The sequence below is a fragment of the Ornithorhynchus anatinus genome, chromosome 11 (genome assembly GCF_004115215.2).
Source record: "Ornithorhynchus anatinus isolate Pmale09 chromosome 11, mOrnAna1.pri.v4, whole genome shotgun sequence".
NCBI classification, from domain to species: Eukaryota; Metazoa; Chordata; class Mammalia; order Monotremata; family Ornithorhynchidae; genus Ornithorhynchus; species Ornithorhynchus anatinus.
In genome coordinates this window covers 15535586-15550920 of record NC_041738.1, presented here as the reverse complement: position 1 = coordinate 15550920, position 15335 = coordinate 15535586, and the positions used below count along the sequence as shown (strand labels likewise).

The following is a 15335-nucleotide window of genomic DNA, read 5'->3' as shown; positions in this document are numbered from 1 at the left end:
GAACCCGCCTATTGCACATTCTGGGGGGGGCGGCGAAGGGGTTGCATAATCTTTGAGGGGAAGGGGGGTCCTGGTTTTGGCAGAAGCGTGGGAGCGGTGTGAAGGGGCTAAAGTGCTAAGCTGAGCCTGTCCGTCAGGCGCTATGTTAAAAAAAGGGGATGGGGCCGGGGACCGCAGGTGACCACGCCTGATTGTCCCCCGCCCCACCCCGGGCCCGTCCACCCGGGCAGTGGCCGTGGAGAGCGGTGGGTGGAAGATCGTGTGGCCGGGGAGGAGGATGGGGCGAAGGGCGGTGAGGCCCTCCCCCGCCCCGCCGTGTCCCGCCGTGTCCGGCCATGTCCCCGCTGGGCCCGGGGGCTGGGTCGGGCGGTGGGGGGGGGGGGGGGCGGCTGGCCCCCGAGGCTGGGCTGGGCTGAGCTGGGGGACGGAGTCCCTGCTGCTAGATGGGTAAAGGGCCGGACGCCCCTCTTGCACCTTGGGAGGAGTCGGGCAGGGGACAGGGGGCAGGGGCCTGGGGCCCTGGCAGTGACACTCAGCTCCTTCCTCCCCTCCCCACCTCCCCTTCCCCTCCCCTTCCCCCGCCCCCGCCCTGGGACGGAGGTTGCTGATGCCGGTGGAGGCGGGAGGCGGGGCGGGCCCGGCGAGGCGAAGCCCGGCCCCGCGTCCGGCCCTGCAGGCCGCCGGTCACTCGGACCGCGACTCCTCCAGGATCTGGGGCAGATTTTTGTCCTTGGGAGGCAGGGCCGGGGCCGGGGCCGGGGCCGGGGCCGGGGCCGGGGCCGGGACCGGGGCCGGGGCCGGGGCCGGGGCCGGGGCCTTGGCTTTGGCCTTGCTGGTGGTGTGATAGTCCTGAGTAGCCTTGGGCTCATTGGTGTGGTAAGAGCCCTTGTAGCGGTGACCGTGCAGGTAGAACAGAGCCAGGGACGCCACCAGCAGCAACAGCAGGAACGTCAGCAAGACTGGGAGGAGGAGGAAGGAGGCGAGAAACCAGGTGGCTCATCAGGGGGTGGCCTGGGGCTCAACCAAGACCTCCCTCCCCCCGAAAGTCGGGATGGGGAAGGCCCGGGGACCACCGCACTGTCCCCACCCCAGGGGGATGGCCCTCATCCCTGGGGTCAGGGGTCATGGGTACTCACAGCCCACAGTGACGGCCACCCAGCCGTCGTCATGGTAATACGGGAAGTCTGCAAGAAGCCAGGGTCCTGCTCAGTGCAGCCGCGGGGCGGGGCAGCCCCGTCCCCAGCCCCCAGCCCCCTCCCCGCCCACCTGTCTTCTCCCAGACCCTATCCCTACCCCCCGCTCCTCCACCAGCCTTTATCCAACCATCCCTCGCTGTTCCAGCCCCCCAGCTCCAGGCCTCCTGTTCTGGGAAGCTTTCCCCATTTCCCCTCCCCACTCTCTTCAACGCCATCCGCGATCCCCACTCGTGGTGACTGCTGGGCGTCTGTCTGCGGAGGTGGCAACCCTCCGTGGGTCTGTCCAGAACCCCTCAGGCCAGCCAGGGGCAGGGGCGGACTGATGGCAGGGCAGACGGAGCCTCCCGCCCCCCCGCCCCCCGCCCTTCGCCCCCCCAAGTCTTCCGGACCCCCCAAACCAGCCATACCTGGGGGCATGAACCAGGGGTCGAGCTCTGGGGGCACCTCCAGAGCCGCGTGGGGCATGGCCCCGCAGTTGGACTCGACCAGCTCACCGTGGATGCGCAGGGCCTCGGTAGCTTCTGGGGGGGCGGAGGGCTCAGGCCGGAAAAGGGCCTTCAGCGGGGCCACGTTGTTGAAGCGGACGCCGGACAGGCAGCCCGAGAAGCCGGGGGTGTTGTAGCGCTGGATTTCGGGGTCGATGAAGCCCGTCTCTGAAGGGGAGGTGGGGTGAAGGCCCCGTCTGTCTGCCCCTCCCCTCCCTTGACCCTCCGAGCCCCCCGACCTCCACTGCCCCTCAACCTCTTTACCCATGACACGCCCCAGGTAGAGGGCTTTAGGAGAATCAAGCTGACTGTCCACCAACAGCGAGAACTTCTGCTCCAGGAGCGAGAAATAGTCGACCTGGAGAGGTGTGGGAGAGCGGGCCACCTCCGGATCCAGCCCGGACCGACCCCCACCCTGTCCGCCCCGCCCCATGGCATTCCCCCCACCCCCCGGTCGCCCACCTCGATGAACAGGCTGCGGTAGACGCGGGTGATGTTGACACTGTGGGGCTGCCCGTCGGTGACCGGCCGAGTGGTCAGAGGGTACACGTAGGGGCTCGTGCCCAGTTGGTACCGCAGCTGCAGGGTCCCTGGAGGGCGGGGAGAGGGGGAGGGGGAGAGCTGCCAACGTGTCCTCTCCCCCAGACCCCAAGGTTTCGATCCTCCAGTCCCCGGCGGAGCATCCCAAGGGCACTGGAGGAGTCCGAGGGGGATGGGGGAAGGGCTGAGGAGCTTCCTCTCTGGGGAAGAGTTGCTGATGGCGAGGCTAGTTGGGCAGAGTCCAGCGGCCTTGGAGGCTTCAGTCAGCGACTCTGGGGTCTGCGGAGAGGTCTGGAGGATGCACAGGGCAGGGGAATTCAGAGGCCTGGGGTTTGGGGCTAATCCGGAGGGTGCAGAGGGATTCAGGGGCCTGGGATTGGGGAGGATAGTCCGGTGAGTGCAGTGGGATTCAGAGGTTGCAGTTGGGGGGGTAATCCGGAGGATGCAGGAGGGTTCAGGGGGTTGGGGTTTGGGGAGGCGGAGGATGCAGGGGGCTGGGGTTTGGGGCGGTTAATCCGGAGGTGCAGTGGGATCCAGGGGGCTGCGATGGGGGGCGTCCGGAGAGTACAGGGGGACCCAGAGGACTGGGGGTTACGGGGCGGAGGGTGCAGGGGATTTCAGGAGGATAGGATTTGGGGGGACGGAGGGTGTTTGGGCTGGGGTTTCGGGGGGTCCGGATTGCGAAGGGGAATTCAGGGGCTGGAGTTTGGTGGTCCAGCGAGTGCATGGGGATCCAGGGGGCTGAGATTTGGGGAGGGGTCCGGAGAGTACAGGGAGATGCAGCGGACTGAGGTTTGCGGGGCGGAGGGTGAAGGGGAGTTCAGGGGGTTGGGGGACGGATGGTCTATGGGCTGGGGTTTGGGGGGGTCCGATGTGCGAAGGGGAATTCAGGGGCTGGGATTTGGGGGTCCGGAGGGTGCAGGGAGTCTCGGGTTTAGGGGAGGGGGTCCGGAGGGAAGGCAGGGAGCGGAGGCCCGACACACCGTCCTCCTTGATGAGCACGGCCATGTAGTCGCGCACGAAGGAGCTGACGTAGAGCAGCACGGCCGGGGCCGCCTGGGTGCTGAAGCTGAAGGCCACCTCCTCGCCCGTCACGTTGTACACGGTCCCGCGGTAGCCGGGCACGGGACGGCCGGGGCGCGGGTAGTCGGGGAGGCCGTAGCCGGGCGCGTGGAAGCCGGGGACGTAGCCCGGTGTGTCGTAGCCCGGCACGTAGCCCGGTTGGTAGCCCGGGAGGGGGCGGCTCAGCATCCCGGCGAACTGGCGAGCGGCCAGCCGCAGGGCCGCCTGGAGGTTGTAGCGCAGCCACGTGCCCGGCTCGAAGAAAGCGCCGATGTCTGCGGAGGGCGGCGGGGGGGCGGGGGTCAGAGCTTTTCGGAGGGGAGGGGAGCGGGCCCCTCCCCCCCAGCCCGGCCGAGACCACCGCTCCACCTCCCCGCCGCTGGCGCTGCAGACCCCCAGGCCCCAGACCTCCCGGGATGCTCCCGCACCCGCCCTTCCAGCCTCCCGCCTCTCCCGCCCCTCTCCCGGCCTCCAGGCTCCCCCGGCCGCCCTACCGTGGTTGCAATAGGGGCCCTCGAAGGCCGTGTGGTTGCAATCACAGCTGTAATGGCTGTAGCGCTCGATGCACCGCCCCCCGTTGGAGCAGGGGAGCCGGGGCCGGGCGCAGTGTCCGCTGCAGTTGGGGGCGGTGCCCAGCGAGGCGTTGGCCCGGGACTCGAGGTCCAGCGTCACCCCGTTCACCCGCAGCGCCCGCAGGCAGCCCACAAACGGCCGCAGCTTGTGCTCCGCCGCACCTGGACGGGACGGGGGTCAGAGCGGGGGGCGAAGAGCCGGGACGGGGGGCGGGGGGCTCCGCAGAAGGCGGCTTGGGGGTATGGACTGCGGGTCCGGGGGCGGGGGGGGGTTGGGGGGTAGGGAGGCGCAGGCGAGAGGGGCGGGGAGCCGGGATGGAGGCCCGGAGTTACTGGGGGGGGGGGACCAGCGAGGTGGATGGACAGCAGGGAGATTGGGGGCCCAGAGGGGCGGGGAGAGAGGGGCACAGAGGGCGAGGGTGGAGGCCCGGAGAGCTCCTTCATTCAATCGTATTTATTAAGCGCTTGCTGCGTGCAGAGCACTGTACTAAAGTGATGGTACTTGTTAAGCGTTTACTATGTGCCGAGCACTGTTCTAAGCGCTGGGTTAGATCCAAGGTAATCAGGTTGTCCCAGGTAAGCCTCACCGTCTTAATTCTCATTTTACAGAAGCGGTGACTGAGGCGCAGAGAAGTTAAGTGACTCGCCCAAAGTCACACAGCTGACAAAGTGGTAGAGTGGACATTAGAACCCACGACCTATGGCTCCCAAGCCCGAGCTCTTACCACTAAGCCACGCTACTTCTGGGAAAGTACGATACCACAGTAAACGGCTGCCCACAAGGAAGGGGGTGCATTGGAGGTGAGGGGCGTCCGGAGGGAGGGGTTGAGGCCCTGAGCGGCTGGTGTGGGGGGGAAGCTAAGGTGGGGTCAAGGCCCAGCTGAGCAACGCCCACCGCCCCCGGGCCGGGGCGTCAGGTCCCTCGGGGCCTCACCGACGTGCAGGGGTCGGTCGTACTCCAGCCACAGGAAGGTCTGCGGGGGCAGCGGCCGGAGCTGCCAGGCCTGATGGTCCACCCGCAGCCGCGCCTGCTTCACGTTGATCTCGGCCTGCACTCGGTGCCATTCGTCGTCGTTGAACGGGGCCTGGTCCGCCCGCACCGTCAGCCTCTCGTCCCCGTTCCCCACGTCGAAAGCAAAGACCACGGTCCGCGAGGCTGGGAGATGGGGGCGGGGGGAGGGGACGGACCACCGGGCTCAGGCTCCGCACTGCCCCGCACGGACCACTCTCAGCCCCCACCTCGCCCACTCCTCCCTGCTCCAGTCCGATTCCCCCTCCGCCCTTGCTCATGCCCCCCGACCCTCTTACCTCCCCGGCCGCCCCCCTCCTTCCCGGCCTTCCTGCCCCCTGGCCCCCTCCGCGGCCCCCTGCCCCCGAGGCCCCTTGTCCTCCTGGTCTCCCTGCCCTCCCGTCCCCGAGACTCCGCTGCCGCTCGGCTCCCCTACTCCGTGGGCTCCTTCCTCTTCGCCCTTCCCTTTCCCCCCACCCCAACCCTGCCCTCCCGGCCCGCACTGTTGAGCTCCAGCCTCAGGTAGTGGCGGTGCCACATGCAGAAAGGCCCATCCATGTTCTCCAGGAAGACGCCGCCCTCTGCCGAAGTCCTGAAGTAGAAGGAGATGTCCAGGCTGTAGTTGGAGCGGATCGGGGGGAAGAGCAGCACAGCGCCCGTGTGGAACGAGATGGTGTTCCAGGAGTTCCCTGCGGGGTGGGGAGGAGGAGGGGAGAATTGGGAGGTCGCCGCCAGGCCACGAGGTTCGCAGAGGGCTCGCAGAAAAGTCATAGGGCTCCCAGAGGAGTCTACGGAATCCTGGGTGACCACCGAGGCGCGGGGGCAAGACATGGGAGGTGACTGAGGGGTCTCGAGGGACCGGAAGAATTGATAAGGCTTGGAATCTGGGATCGAGGGGGACAGCGGGGCGGGATCCAGGAGGGGAAGGGTCCAGGAGGGGCGGGGCGGGCTGACACTCACTGTCGCCATAGCAACGCAGGGGCCGGAGGAAAAACTGCGCCTCAGAGCTGGTGCGGTTGGTGTCTCCCACGACCACCTGGATGACGGGCAGGTGGTCCAGGAAAGTCAGCAGCCCCCTGTCCGTCCGCCTGTGGCCAGTCCGGGGGCGGGGGTCAGGCGCCCAGCCCTGGCCCCGGAACCCACTCTCCCCCTCCTCCTTCCCCTCCCCGAATTTCCTCGCCCCGGCCTCACCACAGGGGCTGGTCGGCGTCGCAGTTGCAGTACATCCCAGGGTCCACGCAACTGTGGTCCAGCCCGCAGGCACAGCGCCGGATGCCCGGGCGCGAACCGCCCCAGTAGAAATGCTGTTCCTCATCCCGGCCCACCCAGTAGCTGAAGGGGTAGCCACCTGAGGGCGAACGGGGGCTCACACCGGGCCACGGGGGCATCTCCCCCACTGTCCCCCCAGGACAGTCGCAAACACACACACACACGCTCACAGGCCCGGCCGGCCCCGCCCTCGGCCGACCCCACTGCGTCCTCACTGACCGGCCGTGTTGAGCAGGCGGGAATAGTAGCAGGAAAACTCAATCCACTGCTCGCAGTACTGGGAGCTGTTGGCTAGGGCGATAACCTCATACCAGGACGCGTTCCAATACTGGACGGAAGCCAGGAACGGCCGATCTATGCTCGAGCCGGTCACCCGCGTGGTCCACTGCCGGTCGTGGCGCACCACGGTCCAGGCGCGGCTCTCTGGAGGGGCAGGAGGAGAGGGTATTGGCCGCTCCGGACCGGTGACAACCTCACCCCCCTCCGTCCCCTCCCCCGTGCCCCCGCCCCCACCTCCAGCTCTGGCGACCACGGCCCTGCGGGTCGGCCCCAGCCCGCAAACCCACAGTAGGAAGAAAATCAAGCACTTAAGCAGAACGCAACTCTGGAGGGAGATTCTGCCCCCACCTCCCGGAATTCCCCGAGAGGATACAAGGCAGCTGGGGTTGCCAAGCAAGGGGAGGGGCGGGAGTGCTCAGACCCGCCCCCCCGGACCCACCCCCAGCCCCAGCCCCAGCCCCACTCCCAACCCCTCCCCCCTGCTCTTTGGTCGCCAGCAACAGCAACCTCGACTCTCTCATTTCACTCGGACCGGACTCTGGGCTGCGGGCCCGGAGACTCCTTCAGGGGCCGGCGGGCGGATCGTCTTGCCCTCCCCCATCCCAACCCTAAAAGCCTGTTCCCTCGCCACTCCGACCACTGCCGTCCTCCCCCACCAAATCTCGCTTGCCGAGTTGCGCGGGCGGGGGCGAGCGCGCGGCTGAGGCTGCCGGTGCCATTCTACATAGACAGTCAGTCATCAGATCCTGCCTGTTCTTCCTTCACATCTCAGAATCCGCCCTTTCCTCTCCATCCAGGTACTTCTCTCCCGCCTCGACTATTGCATCAACCTCCTCGCTGACCATCCCTGCCTCCTGCCTCTCCCCACTCCAGTCCACACTTCACTCTCCTGCCCGGATCATTTTTCTAAAAAACAAACGAACCAAAATCATTCAATCTTTGTCTCCCCACTCCTCGGGACCCTCCGGTGGTGGCTCATCCACCTCCGCATCAGACCGAAACTCCTTACCATCAGCTTTCAGACACTCAATCGGATCTCCCCTTCCTACCTATCTAACCTCGCTAATCTACAACCCAGCCCGCACACTTCACTCTTCTAACGTCAACCGACTCATCGTACCTCCATCTGGTCTCTCTCGCCGCCGACCCCTCGCCCACATCCTCCCTCTAGCCTGGAACTCCCTTCCCCTTCAGATTCTTCAGACTGCCTCTCTCCCCGCCTTCAAAGCCCAGCTAAAATCATACCTCCTCAAGGAGGCCTTCCGGACTAAACGTCTCAGCTCCCCACCCTCTTCGCCTTCTCCCCTGGACAGCCTAGGCACTTGGGTCCGCACCCCTCAGCACTCTGATACTCACCCCACTCCCACAGCTCCTTCGTCCATGTCTTTATACGCTATTACTTCCCATTCCTAAAATATATATATAACGCCTCTTTCCCCGGCTATTACTGTAAGCTCGTTGTCTGTCTAGCAAACCTCCCAAGTGTTCTGAACTCAGTGAACGCTTAACTGATCGATCGATTGGAGTGTTTGGGGTCTTTTTTAACTTCTTTTCAACACTGGATTGAGTCTCCCTCTCTCCCCGAGCGAGGCTACCGCCCCCCACCCCCACCCCGACCCCACCCCCGCACCTCGGATATCGCAGTAAACGGTGAAAGGCTTGAGGGGACCGCTGCCGTCGGGGTCGATGGTGAAATTCCCCGAGCTCTTGCCGCTCAGGCGATAGGCCTCGCAGGACTCCTTATACAGGGCTGCAGCGAAGAGGGGGCAAGTCACAGGAAGTCGGGGGGAGAGGGGGACCGGCAGCCCCTACTCATGCGGGCCTACCCGGGATGCACAAGACCTCGTTCCCCTTCCCCCTGACCCCGAGGACAGCCAGGAATCAGCTGGATCTCGGGCTTGTCTTCCCGTGAGCCCCCCTCCTCCCTCCACTTACTGGGCTCCCCCCGCTTCCTCCCCACCCCGTCCGTCCCCCTTCCCTCCTCTTCCCTCCCCCACACCAGATCCTCGGCCCTCACGTTGGTGACAGGTCTCTCCCTTGTATCCCGTCAGGTTGCAGATGCAGTAAAAGTCGTCCCAGGTCTGCAGGCAGCGGCCCCCGTGCTCACACAGATTGGGGGTGCACCTGAGGGGGACATTAGGGGACGTCCCAGACTCTCCCTGCCCCATTCCCCGGGAAACTGAGGAGGTGTCCCGAGAGACTGGGGGGGGAGGGCTAGGGGAGGGGGAGCTGGTGGACGGGGTGAGGAGGAAGATGCACCTGTCGGTGATGCCGCAGGTGTCGAACAGGATTTCGGAGTAGCGGCCGAGGCGGCGCATCTCCACCAGGGTCAGGTTGACCAGCTGGCCGTCCACCATGAACAGCTCCATGCAGCCGTGGAAAGCCGTCTGGTTGGACACACACCCCGACTGGCCCGCGGGCTTGGGGCAGCCTGGGGGGACCGGTAGTGAGACCCCGAGGCCAGCGAAGCCACCGGGAAATGGGGGGAGACGGGAGACCGGGGGGCAGAGGCCACAGGGAAGTCCATCTTGGCTACGGTGAACCCTGTATCCGCCGCCCCCTACTCCATCCCCAGGGCCATCGGGCCTGGACTCCGGCCTTCCTCCCCGCGGACCTCCCAACAGCCCTGAGTACTTCAGACCCTGGAAGAGCAGACCGTCTGCAGGGGAGCCAGGAGGACCTTGAACTCTGTCTCTCGCCACTGACATCTGCCAGTCGATGCAGACCCCTCTCTGCCCTCCCCCGCGCCCCGTCCCCCCCCCCCAGTAACCCACAGCCCCTGGCGGGGGTGTTCTTGCCAGGAAGGGGGTGATGACTCAGGGGGAGCTGGATCAGGGGGCGGGGGTCAGGCTGCCTGGAGAGGCAGGGGGATGGCCACGGTGGCGCTGATCCTGGGGTGGGGTGGGGGGGTGGGGCCCCGCCACTGACCCCCGAAGAAGTAGGATGTTCCCGTGCGGAACATTAGCGGGTGCGAGACGCGGAACTCGGCGCCGTCGGCGTCGTCGATGGTAATGACGGCCGTGTTCTCCCGCGCCGCGAAGGTCACCAGGTGCCAGAAGCCGTCGTTCAGCCGGTACCCTAAGGGGACGGACGACGACGACAGTGAGAGGGAGAATTTCAGCCTTCATTCGGAGTTTATTCTGGGCCGAACTCGGGCCCACAGGCTGCTCTAGAAACGATTGATGTCTGTCTCCCCGCCCCTAGACTGTGAGCCCGTTGTGGGCAGGGGTTGTCTCTCTTTATTGCTGTACTGTACATTCCGAGCGCTCAGTACAGTGCTCTGCACACAGTAAGGGCTCAGTAAATATGATTGAACGAGTGAATATAATCAGACCGGACAGTCTCCGTGGCTCTCTTGGAGTTTTGCGACCTAAGTGGGGTGGGAGAGCAGGTATTGAATCCTGCCTTTACGGAGATGAGGAACCTGCCAAGTTACCCCATTTACCCTAAATCACGAGGCAGACAGAGGATAATGAGAAAGAGGGTTTACAGCTGGGGCAGAAGATCCTGAGAGAGAGAGCGGTTACAGTTAGGCCTGGCATAGCATGACCAAGTGAGAAGCAGCAAGGTGTGGATAGAGCATGGGCCTAAGAGTCAGAAAGTGGTGAGTTCTAATCCCGACTCTGCCACTTGTCTGCTGTGTGACCTTGGGCAAGTCACTTAACTTTTCTGGGCCTCAGTTACATCATCTGTAAAATGGGGATTAAGACTGTGAGCCCCATGTGGGACAGGAACTGTGTCTAACCTGATTACTCTGTATCCACCCCAGCGCATAGAACAGTGCTTGACACATACTAAACACTTAACAAATGCCATCATCTTTATTATCATTAATAATAAATGCAGCATGGCCTAGTGGATAGAGCACAGGCCTGGATGTCAGGAGGACAGGGTGCTAATCCTGGCCGCGGCTCTTGTCTGCTGTGTGACCTTGGGCGAATCACTTCACTTTTCTGTGCCTCATTTACCTCATCTGTACAATGGAGATGAAGACACGGCTTCCAGGGGTCCAATCCGATTTGCTCATATCCACCCCAGCGCTTAGTACAGTGCCTGGCACATAGTAAACACTTAAATACCATTCATTATTCCTGTTGTTTGTTCAGTCGTCTTTGTTGCTCGCTTACTGTGTGTAGAGCACTGTACTAAGCACTTGGGTGAGTACGCTCTACTATCATTAGCCTTCGACCTCCCCCAGCCCGGGCCCGACGAGCACGCTCACCTGCGGCGAATTCGAGCTTGCGGCGCCCGGTCTGCTGGATGGACACGTTGACCTGGCCCTCGCTGAGCATCAGCTCCAAGGAGCCGAGCCCGTCGGAGAAGCGCGAGAAGAGCAGCAGCCCCGACCAGTCCCAAGAGCGAAAGCGGAAGGAGACGGCGAGGCGGTCGCGCCGCGGGAAGCCGGGCACCTGCAGGAAATTGTGCGCCCCGCCGAAGGACACCGGGTGGGGCACCGGGTCCAGGCAGCGCGTCAGCACCTTGCCCTGCGGGGAGAGGAGGGGCAGGGAGGGTCAACCTCCGAGGGCCCGAGGAACTTGACCCCACCCACCCGGACCAGCTGAGGCAGATGTGGCCGCCGGACGGCGACCCCAACGATCTCTCGGTGCCCGGACCGTGGCGGGAGGGGGAATCGATGCCGTCGCCATGGCAACCGCCTCCATCCTCTCCCCGCCCCGAACCCCTGCTCCCTCCGCCCCGCTGGCCTCATAGCGGATCAGCGGGTGCCGGCGCACGGCCAGGTCGGCGATGTTGGCTCGGTTGAAGATCAGGTTCTCCAAGCAGCCTCGGAAATTCTGCCGGTAGGCCACGGTCCTTCTGGCCGAGCTCAGCAGCCCCCCGACAAACATCTGGTGGGGAGGGGGGCGCAGGCTCAGAGTCCGCCCCTAAGGTCCCTCGTCCCCCTCTCCCCCTGGGGTGGAGACCAGGCTCTGTCCCAGTCTTCGGTTCGCAGTGTGTGTGTGTGTGTGTGTGTGTGTGTTTTGTGTGTGATGGGGACGGGGGGAGCGCTCTGTTCCCGTCCCGGGGAGAGGGGCTCTACCCAGGTTCGAGGAGGAGAGGGAGGAGAGGGAGGAGGAGGAGGTTGAGAAGGAGGAGGAGAAGGAAGAGGGGAGGAAGTTGAGGAGAGGGAGGAGTAGGAGAAGAAGATTACATCCAGGCCCAGACCCTGGGCCGAGGCGGGCGGTCACCTCAGTGTCCAGGTCCAGTTTTTCGAAGTCTCCATTGAGCCAGAAGAACCACGGCTCCCCGTCCAGGGTCAGGTTGATGTCGCGTCCGAAGCGGTCCAGGCGCACGTGGTGCCAGTGTTGGTCGTCCAGCAGGCTGCCCACCGTGACCGACGTGTGGCCGGGCTTAGCGTGGTGCGGGCTGTTGCCTGGAGAGGGACGGGGAGGCAGGGGGAGGGGGCGCGGTCAGCTCGGCCCAGTCCCCCTGGGCCCCAGGCCCCGTAGATTCCCCCACCCCCGGCCCCGGGCTCCGGCCATCCCTGGCCTCCCCTGGGACCCGACAGGTCGGAGTCTCTGACCCTCCCCGAGGCTCATGTGCAAATGCAGCTGTGCGTTGTGCAGCTCCATGGTCACGTAGTCGCCCTGCGCCCCGTCGCTGTGCAGCAGCAGCGCCTCCCGCTCGGCCGTCTTGAAGCTGAAGGCGATCACGTCCCACAGGGTCCGGCTGGTCTGGCGCGGGAACCGGTAGGAGATGGCATCGTCTCCGTCAAAGTAGAGGACGTCGGGCTCTGGGGAGCGGTGGGACGTTCAGGGGAGCCCTTACGCACTGGATCCCGAGGCCTCAGAGACCCCCGCCTTGTCCCCCTCTCGGCGGTGCCCTCTGCCTCTGCCCTGTCCTCCGGTCCCGCCACCCCCGCCTCCAGTTCTGCCCCCACTCCTCCGCCCCGCCCTGCCCTCCCTCTGGTATCTTCGGACTCTGGCCCTTGCCCCCCACTCCGCCGTTCCCTCGGTCTCCACCCCGTCCCCCCACCCCCCGCGCCCCCGGTTCCCGGCTCGACCCTCACTGTAGGTGCAGCCGTAGAGGCCAAGCCGGAGTCCGATCTTGCCCCTCGGATTCCAGGCCACAGGAACGATCCGGAAATACCGCGCGGTGACAAAGTAGTGCAGGTCGTGGCGAACCACGGCCGACTCGTTCACGTTCCCGAAGAACGTCTGCGGGCCAGGGCCACAGAGTAAAACTCCCAAACAACTTCAGGCCTACCATCCTGTCCCAGGACTGACCCTGCCACTGGCCTCTGGACCTACCCCCACCCCCCTGAATCGACCCCCATCCTGACCCTTGAAAATACCTCCCCGCACTGACCCAAGCCAGCAACGACCCCTGGAAGTTCCTCCAGAGCCGACCTCGGCGTTGAGCCCTGGAATTAACTACTTGCAGCATGGCCCAGTGTAAAAAGTATGGGCCTGGAAGTTCGAACACCTGCTTGCTTTGAGACTCTGGGATTGTCACTTAACTTCTCTATGCCTCGGTTTTCTCAGCTGTAAAATGGGGATTCGATCCCCGTTCACCCTTCTACTGAGCCCGGAGTAGGACAGGAACTCTGTCCGACTCGATTAACTTGTACTGACCCAAGCACTTGGAACCAGGCTTAACACTTAGTAAGCACTTAGCAAATACTGAACCTGGCCATGACCCCTTGATCTACCTCCAGCACTAACCCCAAGACTGACCACTGGAACTTCTCCCCGGCACTGGCCCTGACACTGACCCCTGGAACTGTCCCCCAGCCCTGACCCTGGTACTGACCTCTGGAACTGCCCCCCAGCGCTGACCCTGGCACTGACCCCTGGAACTGTCCCCCACCACCGACTCCAGCCCTGACCCTTGAAACAACCTTCAGCATTGACCTCGACAATGGCCCCTGGAACTACCCCCCTGCCCCGACCCCGGTCCCTGGAAGTACCCTCCAGCGCTGACCCCGGCACTGACCCTGGCGCTGACCCCTGGCCCCGATCCCGGCCCTGAGCACCGGAGCTCTTCCTCCCTCCCGCCCCCCGCACCCGTTCCCGTACCGCATTGTGCCCACGCTGGTAGAACGGTGTCCAGTTGTCAATGCGGTCTCCGTAAAGCAGCATGTAACGCGTGACCCAGTCCCAGGAGTTGAAGGCTCCCTGAGTGGCCACGGCGCGAACCTTGTGCTTCTTCATCAGATCAATCTGCAGCCAGGGGTGCCGGTCCGAGGGGTGCGGGGACCAGCCGCTCGTGCCTAGGGGCGGGGGCATGGCCGGGGCCACCGGACCCGCCTGGTCAGGGGCCACCCCCTAAGGGCCGCTACTCCCACCCGGGTCACCCTATTTGGGAAACTCCCATCCGGAAAGTTCCAGCAGGGAAGTCGTCCTGTGCCCCCCACGGCACACACACACAGACACTCCACCCCCACGGCCACCAGCCCACGCGCGGCCCCGCGGCCCTCACCATGGAGGCGGGCAAAGCGGGGTCCCGTGAAGAAGCCGTAGGAGGAGGAGGCCCCCAGCGAGCGGTAGTACAGCGGTCCCACCAGCTCGTTATCGCAGGAGCCTGGGCCGGCCGGGGGGGCGACAAGGAGGGTCAAGGAAAGGAGCAGCGTGGGGCCCGGCTCCCGGGTCCCCCATCCGCGCCCCCCACCCCCAAGCCACCGCCCGGGAGCGGCCTGTCCAGGGTGACCTCGCCCGGGGCGGCTGCGGCAGGGCCGGACCAGGCCGGGGAAAAGGAGAGGGGGTGTGCGGGGGCGGGCGCGGAAGACGGGGCAGGGAGCCTAGCGGGGCCCTCCGGGACACGGCCCCCGGCCCCCGGCCCCGGCCGCCCCCTCCCCCTTCTCCGGGCTGCCGCGGAGGGGCCCCCGGGCCGAGGAGGGCGCTGGCCCCGGTGCTGCAATGCGGAGGGGCGAGGGGCGGGGGCGGGGGACGGAGGCAGACGGAGGCGGGGAGAGGCACTGGCCCCCGGGCGAAGCCCCCTCCCCCCTGCCGCAGTGCAGAGCCCGGACCCCCGACCCCGGCGCCCCCGGCGCCCCCGGCGCCCCCGGAGCCCCCGGCGCCCCCGGCCCCGTCCACCGCGGGCCCGGACTCACGCCATCCCAGTGTTCCGCTGACCACCGCGGACAGGATGCACAGTAACTCGCCGCCCATGATGCTCCGGCCCCGGCCCCGACCCCCTGCTCTCCCCCTCGCTCCCTCCCGCTCCCTCCCGCTCCCTCCCGGTCCCCTCTACCTCTCTCCTCCCCGCGCCCCCGGCCAGCTCCGCCCCGCCCCGCTCCGCGCCGCCCCGCACAGCCCCCGCCGCACGCGCTAATTCCCGGCACTCGAGAGCGCGCCACGGACACGAGGAGGACCGGCGGGCGGGGCGGCGGGGAGGGGGAGAGAATCTGGGGGAGGGAGGGAGGGAGAGGGATGGAGGGAGGGAGAGGAAGGGAGGAGGGAGGGATGGAGAGAGGAGGAAGGGAGGAGGGAGGAATGGAGGGAGGGAGGGAGAGGGAGGAGGAAGGGGTGGAGGGAGAGAGGAGGGAGGAGGGAGAGAGGAGGGAGGGAGATGGAGGGAGGAGGGAAAGAGGAGGGAGGAGGGAAGGGGGAGGGAGGAGGGAAGGGGGAGGGAGGAGGGAGAAGGGAGAGAGGAGGACTGATGGGAGGAGGGAAGAAAGAGGGAAAAGGGAGGGAAAAGGGAGAGAGGAGGAAGGAAGGGAGGAGGGAAGGAAGAGGGGGGGAAAGGGAGGGCAAAGGGAGAGAGGAGGGAGGGAGGGAGAAGGGAGGCCAAAGGGAGAGAGGAGGGAGGGAGGGAGGGAGAAGGAAGAGAGGAAGGAGAGAGGAAGGAGGGAGAGAGGACGGAGGGAGGGAGGAAGGGAGAAGGGAGGGGAGAGAGGTTGGAGGGAGAGAGGAGGAAGGGAGGGAGGAGGGAAAGAGAAGAAGTGATCCGCTGGGGGCTCAGAGCCCACTGGTGGCCCCGGGCG

The 15335-nt window shown here is 65.7% G+C and overlaps 1 protein-coding gene across 1 annotated transcript; it reads right to left on the bottom strand.

The window, feature by feature from the left end:
• Nucleotides 1–551: 551 nt before the first annotated feature.
• Nucleotides 552–14564, bottom strand: CNTNAP1 (contactin associated protein 1). Its single transcript, XM_029075928.2, has 24 exons — nucleotides 14463–14564; nucleotides 13832–13933; nucleotides 13429–13622; nucleotides 12420–12567; nucleotides 11934–12143; nucleotides 11599–11783; nucleotides 11116–11259; nucleotides 10635–10896; nucleotides 9341–9490; nucleotides 8672–8843; nucleotides 8430–8536; nucleotides 8043–8162; nucleotides 6353–6556; nucleotides 6056–6212; nucleotides 5825–5952; nucleotides 5368–5553; nucleotides 4790–5011; nucleotides 3778–4017; nucleotides 3205–3558; nucleotides 2144–2271; nucleotides 1946–2039; nucleotides 1604–1849; nucleotides 1137–1184; nucleotides 552–959 (listed from the first exon to the last, which is right to left on the bottom strand). Exons 1-24 carry the CDS (start codon nucleotides 14518–14520, stop codon nucleotides 685–687), a joined length of 4134 nt encoding a protein of 1377 aa, XP_028931761.1. The 5' UTR covers nucleotides 14521–14564; the 3' UTR covers nucleotides 552–684.
• Between the last annotated feature and the right edge of the window lie 771 nt (nucleotides 14565–15335).

Bases quoted from the DNA above. Each gene is read 5' to 3' on its own strand.
- CNTNAP1 (XM_029075928.2), bottom strand. From the start codon at position 14,520: ATGGGCGGCGAGTTACTGTGCATCCTGTCCGCGGTGGTCAGCGGAACA. The intron at 8,163-8,429 runs GTGAGGGCCGAG...TCTTCGCTGCAG, and splicing joins GGGAGAGACCTGTCACCAAC to CCCTGTATAAGGAGTCCTGC. The intron at 2,040-2,143 runs GTGGGCGACCGG...ACACCTCTCCAG, and splicing joins ACCGCAGCCTGTTCATCGAG to GTCGACTATTTCTCGCTCCT.